Source organism: Hemicordylus capensis, chromosome 5, assembly GCF_027244095.1.
Source record: "Hemicordylus capensis ecotype Gifberg chromosome 5, rHemCap1.1.pri, whole genome shotgun sequence".
NCBI classification, from domain to species: domain Eukaryota; kingdom Metazoa; phylum Chordata; class Lepidosauria; order Squamata; family Cordylidae; genus Hemicordylus; species Hemicordylus capensis.
The window spans coordinates 190,625,253-190,637,871 of NC_069661.1; the positions used below are offsets into that span (position 1 = coordinate 190,625,253).

Genomic DNA, 12,619 nt, shown 5'->3' on the forward strand with positions numbered 1-12,619 from the left:
ATGCTAGTATAAACTTCATATTAATTTCGACACCAGTTCCTCAGTCAGTACCAAACAGTGAAAAGTGCAAACAGTGAAAGAACTCTTCCTGCTTAATATATCCTTTTATTATAGAATTCTTTAAAGCTCTATATTTATTTACAGTGATTAGAAATTGCACAGTCTTAGAATAGGGTTAATGATTTAATATCATTGCAAGTTAGCTTTTAAAAAAAATTTAGCCTACAGTTTTTTTCCAATTAAAAAACCTCCTTTATCCTGCTTCTTCCAGTTATTTATTAAACTGACTATTGCAATTTTATCATTTTACAAGCTCAATCACCCTTAGTGTATTTTTGCAGATTTGTTATACCAACATTTTGTCAAGCTTATTGTTTATTTCTTTTTTTCATTTAGTTTGGCTGTTTAAAACTGCATTTTGTATTGGAACTGAAAATGTATTGTGGCCTGCCAAGCTGAATGAAGTCTCACAAAGGCTTGGGTTTTTGGTTTTTTTATTCAGCATGGTGGGTCATAATAAGCTTTACAGCCCTAATTTATGGTACCAAAATAGCTCCAGAAATCCCACATGCTTGCTAGCCTATGTGCTTCCCCCTAGCTAGCATTACTAAATCTCAGGATTTTGGCTTGATATTCTCAAGTTTAGACTGTCTAGGTAAGTACATTTGGCTGTCCATGTGAGCGACTCATATCCATTTGCCCACCACCTCTGCTGCCTCTTCCCTACTCCTCACTGCTCAGAATTGAACATGCACTGCTGATGTGCTACTCTACCTACTCCATTTGCCCTGAAAAGAGATGAGGAGGCAGATTTTAGGGGTGTGGTGGGGTCAAAGAACAGTTGGCAACCATGTGACATCAGTACCATGTGCCCCACCTTTTGAATCTCAGGTTTGGAGATGTGTCTGTGGCAACCACATCCCTAGCTAAAGTGTCTCTGAAATTGGGGCTGTTCTCACAATCAGCAAAAATCGGGCTAGGAGAGCCTAGCCTGATTTTGGCTGATCGTGTAAACCACCGGGCTCGTAGGTGAGCCTGGTGGCTTACAAGCGGTTAGCTCGCTTTTGTAGCCTTCCCCAAAGCCTGGGTTTGCGGAGTGAGTGCTCCGCAAACCCGGGCTTTCCGATTGTGAGTAGCCACGGTGCGGCTCCATGCCATGGCTACTCAAAAGGAGACCCCCGGAGGAGAGGCGAAAGTCTGCCTCCCGGTTCTGGGGGTCTCCCCAGTATGCCCTGCACACTCGTGCAGGGCATACTGGAGCTTCCAGGGGCCGCGGAGCCCCCAAGCTCTCCAGGCCCCGCCAGCTCCGTCATGGAGCCGGCAATCGTGTGGGCGGCTGATCTGGCCGCCCAGGGCTCTCTCCCTGCTCACCCTGCTAAGCCAGGTCTCACTGATTGTGAGACCCAGCTCACTGTGTGTTAAGTGGTTGCTTACAAAATTGCAGTTTTGGCACATGTCCAATACTGGGGTGCATCTCCAAGTAAAAATGAACAAAACATTCTGAACCTAGTAGATTATTTTTTTGGCCAGCATTTCATTTTGACACTAGGAAGATATTTGGCAGCCAGGTGTTTATTTTTCCAGTTGTATTGCAAATCAGTGCTTTAAGATATGAATGGGGAAGTATTTCTTTCATCTTCCATTTCATCCCATTCAGTTTTCCTAGCATCATTCCTGCTTTATGCAGGAAGATTTGGAATATAGCCCTCCCCACCACCCCCAGACCATTGGTATAGAAATGAGTTAAACATTGTTCTGTAACTTCATATGCTACAAAACATTTTGGAGGATAAAATACATGTCCATAAATTATCTTATTTGACCCTATGCCATAGTCGCCTAATTGCTCTTGTTAGAATGCTTGGGTGCACGTGTGTATGCTACACACATGTGCACCTATGGTTTTTAGACCAAACAGGGAATTGCTTGAAATGCAACCTGCACGTGTAAATAACAAATGCACAGAGGCAAGACAGTGTTAGGGTATCCTGGAGGAGCTAGGTACTCAGAAGTGAGGCTTTTGAAAATAAAGAAATAACATTTATTTTTGTATAAAGCAAAGACACAGAATAAAAAGACACAATGTAAAGTTTTGTGTAAAGCAGAGACACAGACATGTAAAAAAATGTGCTAGTTAGCAGTCTTGATTGCACATAGATTGAAGGCAACTCCTGGGAAAAGATAAGGGTGGGGAAAGGGAGTGCAAGGTCTAATAGCCTGCTGGTTTGGAGTGTGTGTGAAAAGGATGGGGAAGAGAGAAGAATAGAGTAAAGAAGAAGTAAATAGTAGCTTTTAATACTTGTCCTTTAATCTGCTGTTTCACGAGCAACTCTTAAGTGAATAGAGCTCATCATCGCAGATCTAAGGGTCCTATCTACAGATAGGCAGACTGAGTGGCAGGCAAGGAAAACAGTTGGGCACTGGATTGACTCCAAGTTCCAAGGGCTGTGGCTCTCCATGTGCTCACAGCAAGCAAAAGGGAGCACTGGGTTTTCTCAAGGCAGTCAAGTGAAGGGGTTGACACAGCATTATTCACAGCATTATTCACAGCAAGCCCACACAGGGAATGGCTCAGCCTCAGTGGTTCTTGTTCCAAGTTTCAGTGATTCAGCTGTGAGGTCTGGGGGATCATCTGTCAGTTGTACTGGGATTAACCTGTAGCAAGTCTATGCAGAGAATGACCCTTAGCATTAGTAATGTCCAGGGCAGTCTTGTGCAAATCTCCTCACAGCTAGGGATGTGCAAGCTGGCTTGCACTCGAACTGGCCCAGCTTGAGGTCAAGTCGAACCCAACAGGGTCAGTTTGGGTTCCCCCTTTAAAAATGGTGGACATACCACCATTGTGGGGCTTTGGGTTGCTGCCATGGCAATGGGTGGGTCTCCTGAGGTCTCCCCTCCCCCTGCTGGCTTCCCCTGGTCTCAAACTGCCCTTTTCGGGCCATTTTTGGCCCATTCCAGGCCTCTGCACTGGTGATGGCTATTTTGGAGGCCACTACGTATGAGCACTGGCCATCTGTGCAGCTGGGTCACCCTAATGGGCCTCTGCATGGCCTGGGTCATGAAGGTGATCTGAGGAATAATAGATAACTGCGGAGGAAGTGGGAACTTCTGGCGACCCCCTGCAGCCTCAGAGAAACCCCCCAGAGGGGGTAAGTACAAAACAAAAAACAAAAAACAAAAATTTTTAACAGAAAAAGCTACCGACCCACCCCCTCAAACTGAACTGGGGGTGGTGGTTTTGAGGGAATGCTGAACTGAACTGGCCCTGTCCGGGTCCAATTCGGAGTCAAACCAAACCGGGCTAGCCAGTTTCATGCACACCCCTAATATCTTACTGCTCAGACTACTTATAGCATAAGGGTTTTCCTGTAGGTTTTCTTAATGGATCTGCAAGGACTCAAAAGAGATAATAAGAAATCTTCTGGTACAGGAGGAGATGTGTGGGTGGAGTGGACATTATACACATGGCTTCCAAGACAAATGCTGAATTTAATTAGCTGTCTGGAAGCTTGTCTTGAGTGCTTTGGAGAAGGGACTGTTTAGGTTCCCATGAATATTCTTTTGTTCAGGATCTCTGTCTTGTTTTGCTTGGAACTCTGGCCCCATTATTTATGCAAGGAATTCTTGATTAGGTGTGTCTCCTCTCCAGCTGCGGAGTGAGCCAAATAGTGGCCTGAGTCCAGCCTGCTTGGCGGCCCCCTCCAGTTATACACTGTGTGCGTGATGTCACTTGCACACGGGCGTGGCTCGGGCTTTGGAAGAGCCCAGAGCAAACTCCCCTCTCCTGCCCGGGCTGCTGAGAGTCCAGGTGAACTCTCTGCTTGTTATTTTAGGCAGTGCTGGCTGCCCGATAGGACGTTTTGCCCTTTTGGAGAGAAAGGGAAAAACGTCCTCTCGGGCAGCCGGCGCTGCCTGAAATAACAAACTGAGAGCTTGCTTGGGCTCTCGGCAGCGTGGGCCATGCCCCCTTTGTGCGTGACAGAGAGAGAGGGGGGAAAACATCCTATCAGTCAGCCAGCCCTGCCTGAAATAAGAAACAGAGAGTTCGCTTGGGCTCTTGGCAGTCTGGGCGTAGGAGCGAGGAGTTTGCTCTAGGCTCCTCCGAAGCCCGAGCCATGCCCTCCTACAGGCTTTGGCAGCCCTTTTGATTGGCAGCTCAGGTTCTTTGAACCCATTGGCACAATAGTGGCTATGCCCCTGCTCCTCTCCAAAAGCAGCTTATACCAGCTTAGATTTGCTTGACACAGTAATTTGTCAAAACTGCAGGCTCACTTCCCTCCGGGCATCAAATGCTTGTTTATGCATGGGGTTCTGCTCAGCCTTTATTAGGTCATAGGCCAAAGTTTCGAAGATGAAAAGGGCTCTGTCTGGTAACGCTTCATAGCATTACCCCTGTTTGAAGGCATATTGGTGTCTGTGCAGCTTGCCTCTGCAATTATGATTCTGTCTCAAGTAGAGTCATTCTACCCTAGATCTTACTTAGCAACCAAAACACAACCTAGTTTTGATACATGGCCTTTGCCTCCATCAATAATCAGCATGCCAATTTTTAAAAAATAATAGAATTATAGATAGCTTACATACAAACAATTTCTTAAATCCAGGAAAGCAATTAATTTGAAAGCAATACTGAAAAAATGTTTAGCTAACGATGGTCCAGGTGAATTCATGTCTGTGATGGTGATCTGCTGCTCTTAAAGAATCAAAGTCTGCAAGAAAGGAGTGTCATTGAGTAGACATATTGAGGTTAACTGAGTACACACTCATAGATGCTCTCTCACATATAGGTGTTCACTACCTCTCTCTGCCTTTGATTCTAGACTTTAGTGCTTCAGAGTGCTATGTGAGAACTAAGTGTTCTATGACGGTCACTGATAAAACTCTCTGTTCTTGTTGCACCTGAATTGCGGCTGAACTGGATACACCAGTAGTGCTTCTCAGCTCTAGTTAGTAAAATATATTTGCCTGCTACCTTTTAATTATTACACATCAATGAGGTGTAGCATATATTCAGTAATTACAAGACAATGAAGAGGAAATCCTTTCTATATGAATGTAATGAACAGACAAAGCTTTCCTCACCTCTGATTAACTATACAAAAGTAAAGGATTATTGCCCCATCCACTTTAGCTAATCTCTTCCCTCAGATGAAATAATTTTATAAGATCCATTCAAACTGAACAGTGAGAATATTCAAATAAAAGTTCTAGAAGCTATTCACTGTTGCTTAACTACACACTGACGGATGTTAAAATGATGAAGCACATCTCTATTTTCCCCATTGCATTTCAAATCCTCCATTTCTAGCTTCCCCCATTTCCTAACCTTTCACCTGGCCTGAGCTATTATGCCAGGTCCCGATCTATTGCTTACCACAGGTTCTCCTCACTTCACTGAAACCTCACTTCAGGAGCAACAGAGAACAAGTCCACTCCATCTTCTGGCTGGCTGTTAGGGATGTGCACAAACCTGTTTGGAGGCTCTTTTATGGGCCTCCCAACAGGTTCAAACACAGGGCTGGTTCGAAGTTTGATGGTGGGGGGGGCATGGCTTTAAGGGAGGGTGCACTTACCCCCGCTGCATTTCCCCCACTGGCAGGCATGTAAAAGCCTGTCCTGGTGGCAGCGTATCTCCCTGCCGCCCTGTCCCGCTGTGAACCAGATGTCATCAGAAGTAGCGATGGTTGCGCGCATACGCACATCAGGTGCATGCGCATGACATGTGTGTGAGTGACGCACACAGCCGCTGTTGCTACTTCCAGTGACATCTGGCACAGGGCAGCAGGGAGGTATGCTGCCGCCCCAATGGGCTGTTACATACTTGCACGCCGTGGGGGGGGGGGTGTAAGTGCACCCCCAGATGCAGCTGGTGGGGTGTAAGTGCACCCACTCACGCCCTTAATGTCATCCCCCCGCCACTGAACTGGCCCTCGCCGGTTCCATGCACATCCCTACTGGCTACCATTTCCGTCTCTTTAGTCTTCTCTTATCTTCCCCAGGATAAACATAACCTTTTCTCTTAGGACTTTGGTTTCTGATTGTCTTAACTATAATTGATTAATAAATTAAGTATGTATAAATTTGCATATGAATATATGTGCAATTCACACCTGCTCAGAGACCAGCTTTGGAACTTTCTAAAGATTAAAACAAAACATATTTGATGGCAACCCCGCCCGCTTTATGTATCCGTACCCGTCTTCTCCTCAGCTGTTCACCAACCATTGCAAGGCTTCCAGCTATTGTACTTCTTTGAGCCTACCAAAAAACCTTTAGAAACTTTTCTGAAGGGAAGTACCCTTTTTTATTATTGTTGTTTATTCTATCTCTCTTGCTTTTCATTCTCTCTTGCTTTTGATTAGCATTTTTATTTCCATTGGTCACCCCTCCCCTGTGTTTGCCTAGTTTATGACTAGCAGCAGCAAGCGTCTCCTGCACAGCAAAACTCCCCACCTCCGATAAGCACTCAGGTACTTACTTTGCTTGGGAGAAGGACATAGAGTTGAAGCATGCCTTATTTGCCAAGGTTTCACATGCCAGGCACATTGCAGTTTGGCCTTGTATCTCCATTTCTCTCTCTGGGAAAAAGCACTCTCAGACCAGCCCGCCTTGCTTAAGGAGATCACCAATACAGCCTCCCCCCAAATGGCTTCTGACATGCCCATTTTACCAGCGCCTATGGCCTCTCTTGCCTCTGAGACTATTTATGAGTCCACTGAATGGGCTCTGTGATGGCTTCTGCTGCCTCGACAAGCCTCCTGTCCTCAGGATTGACCGCTGCTGCTCATCTTATTGCCAAGCCCAATCAGGCTAAGTCAAAACTTAATCCCAAAATTGCTAAAAAGTAGTGCTTGCTAACAGCACCCTCTGGCTTAGAAATTGCAAAGAAGAAGAAAAGCATTCTGACCTTTCGCCTAAGCCAGTGGAAGTTCCATCAATCCCTGCCCCACCCCCAGTCCCAGACCTCGAGCTGCCTCTCGAATCCAACTCTGAGCCACCTGAGCTATCACCTGATGAGTCATTTGACCCAAATTCCAACCCCTGGAACAAGGGCTTATCGCCTCTAGGAAGGGATCACATAGAGCACCACCCATGTGATAACTACACACATGATAACTACTATGGAGACTATTCCTGCCCCATGGATTCTTACAAATATTAATGTCTCTCTCATGATTTTTGCTCTCATGATTCTTCCAGGCAGCAGTACACAGAGATATAGGCAAGAGAACTCTTTGGATTGCTAATCTACTACTCCCTATTTATCCGACAGTGCCTGATCTAGACTTGGATACAGTCGCTTCTCATTCAGAATATGTCTGATGCTGAAACACAGTCCCTGCCACTGGAAACTCCATCAGACCCCCCGCTTGATACTTCACAGGATGCAGTAGACACTGACACCAAAACAGATTCTCCCGCTGAAGAAATGTACATATACTCAGAGCAAATAGAGTGAAGCTTTTGGGGGTTGAAACTCATCAGAACACCACAGTGACACATGACTCCATATTCAACCTCATTGAATCAAATGCAAATACTCTACTGCCCCTGCCCCTTATTCCTACGATGTCAGGCATGGATGGGAGAAACCAGCCATGGCTTCTCAGATGACTAGACCATATGTACCACACTCAACCCAACAGACCGTAATTTCTTATTTAAGCACCCAATACCAAACTCAGTGGTAATAGAGATTTTTCTTTAGTAAAGTTCCCCCTCCTTTTGTTCTGTTATGTGTTATGTGTTTTTATGTTTTAATGCTGTGTTGTGAGCTGCCCAGAGAACAATTTTTTAAATGGGGTGGCTAACAATTGATTCTTCTTCTTCATTTATTATTATTAGTTTATTATTAGTTTATTAGAGATACCACAGTTACGTTTGTAGCCACAACCTTTATCAATGCTAGCCTATAAGTACAGATGTAAATTAGACACCATCGGGAAAAGGAATTATTCCACAGCAGCACTCCAATTGGGTATTGCCAACTACCAAGCCTACATGGCACAACACACCCATATGCTCTTTGAGAAATTGTCCCCATTCATGGATCACCATCCAACTCGACCAGAAAGAGACAGCATGAAAGATTGTGAGCCCTTTTGTGACAGAATTATTATTTCTAAAGAATGCTGTAAGCTGCTTTGAGCCTTTCAAGAAGAGCAGGATATATAAATGTAACAAACAAATAAACAAACAATGACCAAAGGTCAGAAAATCACCAAGCAGTTGCTCCATTCTTCACGTCACACTGCAGACTGTGCTTCTTGCACCATCTCTACCTCGGTCGCCCTAAAAAGACATACATGACTTAGAACCACCTCCTTAAGCCCTAAAGCAAAATCCAGGATAGAGGACTTACCCTTTGGTGGGGAAAACCTATTTGGGGACAAAACTGACAACACCCCAGAATGTGTTCAAAAACTGAAGTCAACAGCTCGCTCAATGACAGCTTCCCAGCAACCATACTGTCCAAGGAAGTCCAGACAGTACAGAGCTAATTACCAGAAGCGACTAGCACCATATCTGTTCCATTGGCGAGTGATTACTTCAGATTGCTGGACCCTTTCCAGTATTCAACATGGCTACTTGAAAGAACTCACTGAACTTCCTCCAGTTCCGGCCCTTGTACAACACAACATAGGAACATAGGAAACTGCCATATACTGAGTCAGGCCATAGGTCCATCTTGCTCAGTACTGTCTACACATACTGGCAGCAACTTCTCTGAGGTTACAGCCAGGAATTTCTCTCAGCCCTAATTTGGAGATGCCAGGGAAGGAAAATGGAACCTAGATGCTCTTCCCAGAGCGGCTCCATCCTGCTTAGGGGAATATCTTTCAGTGCTCACACTTCTAGTCTCCCTTTCATATGCAACCAGTGTGGACCCTGCTTAGCTAAGGACAAGTCATGCTTCCTACCACAAGACCATCTCTCTTCCTTGGACACCATGAACACCTGTCCTGCTGGAAGAAGTGCGGAATCTCTTGTGAAAAAGGGCAGTCCAAGAAGTCGTGCATGGCTTCTATTCCAGATACTTCATGATGCCAAAGCGAGACAGTGGACTTCACTCTATCCTTGACCTCTGGGGCCTCAATCGCTTTGTACACTATCTCCATTTCTGCATGGTGACCATCCAGATGATTCTTGCAGTTCTTCCACAGGGAGCTTGGTTTGCATCCCTCTATCTACAGGGATCCCTTTATCTATATTTTCATACCTCCATACATCCCCAACATCACCAGTACCTTTGCTTCAAGGTAGGGAACCATGTCTACCAATATACAGCCCTTTCCTTCAGACTGGCCTCCATACTACACACCTCTACCAAAATGATGGAAGTTGTGGAAGCATCTCTCTGACATCAGGACATATAGGTTTCCCCCTTCATAGATGATTGGCTTCTTTTGTCCCACTCCAACATTTTATTCAAACAACCCATACATATCACTCTGACCTGTGTGCAACTTTAGGACCACAGGTAATTACAAAAAACCTCGCCTCTGGCCATCCAAGTGGATAGACTTCATAGGCCAAATTGGTTTGCCTGAACCAGGCCTGGTTCAGTCCAGTCTCAGACCAGACCACTTCCTGGTTCAGTCCGTGATCTAACCGCTGAACCATTTTAGGAGCAAACCATTCATGCACACCCCTACAGACAACCATATGCCGGACACCCAGCATGCTGCTCAGGAATTCTCCAGTGCACACAGAGTAACGACATTTAAGGTTCAATGCTTATTTGATCTCATGGCCTCCACCACTATGATCCTTCCTTATGCCAGATTACAGATGCGTATCATCCAGGAAAGGCCTACAGGCCTTTTCCACCCTAAACAACCACCAGTCCAATATACTGATAATTCCACCCCAGGTCACTCAGGCTGCTCAGTGGTGGACAGATGATCATCTGATAACCGGCTGCCCCTTTGTCACACCACCACCGGATGCCTCATGTACGGGCTGGGAAGCCCACTGCATGGACTACATGACCTCAGGAGTATGGTCAGATTCAAGACAGACTCCATCACATAAACTACTTTGAGCTTTTAGCCATTTTCCCAGTCCTCAAATATTTTTTGGTATACTCTGGTTTCTCTACAGATCATATAAATATTTTTGGTACCTACTGATCTACAAACAGATCCTAGTCTTCACGGACAACACAATTGCTTCCACATATATAAACTGCCAGGACTGAATGAGGTCTAACATCCTCCTGCATCTAACGCTAGATGTGGAACTGGTATGTACTTCACAACATTTTTCTGAAGGCACTGCATATACCCGGAAAGGAGAACACTATCACCCAGTCTCTCAGCAGGCAAAAATACCCATCTCAAGAGACTGCCTTGGACAGCATGATGGATGATCTCCAATTGGGGATTGACAGAGGGTGTGTGACTCCGTTGGTCCTTTTGGATATCTGGGTGACTTTCGATACTATTGACCATAGTATCCTTCTGGGATGTCTGAGGGGACTGGAGGTGGGAGGCACTGCTTTGCAGTGGTTCAATTCCTACCTCACGGGCAGATTCCAGATGGTGTCTCTTGGAGACTGGTGTTCCTCAAAATCTGAACTTTCATATGGTGTCCCTCAGGGCTCCATATTGTCTCCGATGTTGATTAACATCGACATGAAACTGTTGAGAGAGATCATCAGGGGATTTGGTGCAGGGTATTATCAATATGCTGATGACACCCAAGTCTATTTCTCCATGTTTCTCCAACAGCATTAGGAGAAGGACTAACCTCCCTAAAAGCCTGCTTGGAGGTGGTAATGGGCTGGATGAGGGAGAATAAACTGAGGCTGAGTCCAGATAAGACAGAAGTACTTATTGTGCGGGTTTGAAACTCGGGAGACAATTTTGATCTGCTAGTTCTGGATGCGGTCACGGTCCCCCGGAAGGAACAGGTACGCAGTCCGGGGGTGCTTCTGGATCCGAAACTCTCCCTGGTGTCCCAGTTTGAGGCAGTAGCCAGAGGTGCTTTTTATCAGTTTTGGCCAATACACCAACTGCATCCGTTTCTTGAGATGAACAACCTCAAAGCAGTGGTACATCTGCTGGCAACCTCTATGCTGGGTTACTGCAATGCGCTCTATGTGCGGCTGCCTTTGTAAGTAGTCCAGAAACTGCAGTTGGTTCAGAATGCAGCAGCCAGGCTGGTCTCTGGGTCATCTAGGATAGACGATATTACTCTTGCGTTGAAGGAATTGCACTGGCTACCGATACGTTTCTGGGCAAAATACAAGGTGTTGGTTTATTACCTATAAAGCCCTAAACAGCTTAGGCCCTGTGTATTTAAGAGAACATCTTCTTCGCTATGAGCCCCATCGCCTGCTAAGATCAGCTGGAGAGGTTCGCCTGTGGCTGCCGCCAACTCATCTGGTGGCTATTCGGGAACGGATCTTTTCCATTGCAGCCCCTGGACTTTGGAATGCGCTCCCTGTTAAAATAAGAGCCTCCACATTTCTGGCAACTTTTAAAAAGGCACTGAAGACACATTTATGTTCCCAGACAAGTGGCATACTCTGGGTGTTTGCAGGATCCTAGCCTTTTACATATACAGAATAAAGGACTTCTGTGTCCTTTATTATTAATAAAGGACACAGAATAAAGTCTATTTACTAATTATTATTATAATTATAATTATTATTATTATTAATAATAATTCAGTTTCTATACCGCCCTTTCATAATGGCTCAGGATGGTTTACACAGAGAAATAATAAGTAAATAAGATGGATCCCTGTCCCCAAAGGGCTCACAATCTAAAAGAAACATAAGATAGACACCAGCAACAGTCACTGAGGGTGGATAGGGCCAGTTACCCTTCTCCTGCTAAATAAAGAGAATCACTACGTTAAAAGGTGCCTCTTTGCCAAGTTAGCAGGGGTACTCCCCTTAAAGGTGTAAAGTTGTGCCGTTGAGTCCGTTTTAACTTCTGACGACCACAGAGCCCTGTGGTTGTATTTGGTAGAATACAGGAGGGATTTACCATTGCCATCTCCCGTGCAGTATGAAATGATGCCTTTCAACATCTTCCTATAACACTGTTGCCTGATAAAGGTGTTTCCCATAGTTTGGGAAACATATACTTGCTGATACCTTAAAGGAAATTCAGAAGAAAGTATTTAGGATGTGCTGAGGACTGAAATCTACAAGTGATTCCAGAGAAATTCCTTATTAGTGATTCCAGAGAAATTCCTTATTAAAATGTTGAGGAATTACTTAGTTAAATGAAGGGGATATTAATTTACCCCTGATCTGTGCAGTGAATCTTGATCAATAGTTGTTGAAATCTTACTTGACCTCATTTTAGACATAGAATGTGAATCAATGACACTTTAAAAACATTGTTTAACTGAACTTCTTTTTTAGTGGTTTGGTGACCTTGTGACTCCAGTATGGTGGGAAGATGTATGGCTAAAAGAAGGCTTTGCTCACTATTTTGAATTTGTTGGAACTGACTATCTTTATCCAGGCTGGAATATGGTAAGCTTGTGTTTTTTATTTATTTTGTAAGTCCCATTGAAAGGGATTTAATTTCTTCTTCCTATGTGAATGTAGTATTGGTGGTGTTGTGTATTTGAATCTGATAAAAAAAACCCAATCAAT

The 12,619-nt window shown here is 44.8% G+C and overlaps 1 protein-coding gene across 2 annotated transcripts in view; it reads left to right on the forward strand.

Moving 5' to 3' along the window:
* Nucleotides 1-12,619, forward strand: part of TRHDE (thyrotropin releasing hormone degrading enzyme) — a 416,582-nt gene that overhangs the window by 185,493 nt on the left and 218,470 nt on the right. For both annotated transcript variants that reach the window (XM_053255844.1, XM_053255845.1), the window contains exon 5: nucleotides 12,383-12,496. In XM_053255844.1, the coding sequence (XP_053111819.1) occupies nucleotides 12,383-12,496 (114 nt within the window). The remainder of the gene's footprint in view (nucleotides 1-12,382; nucleotides 12,497-12,619) is intronic.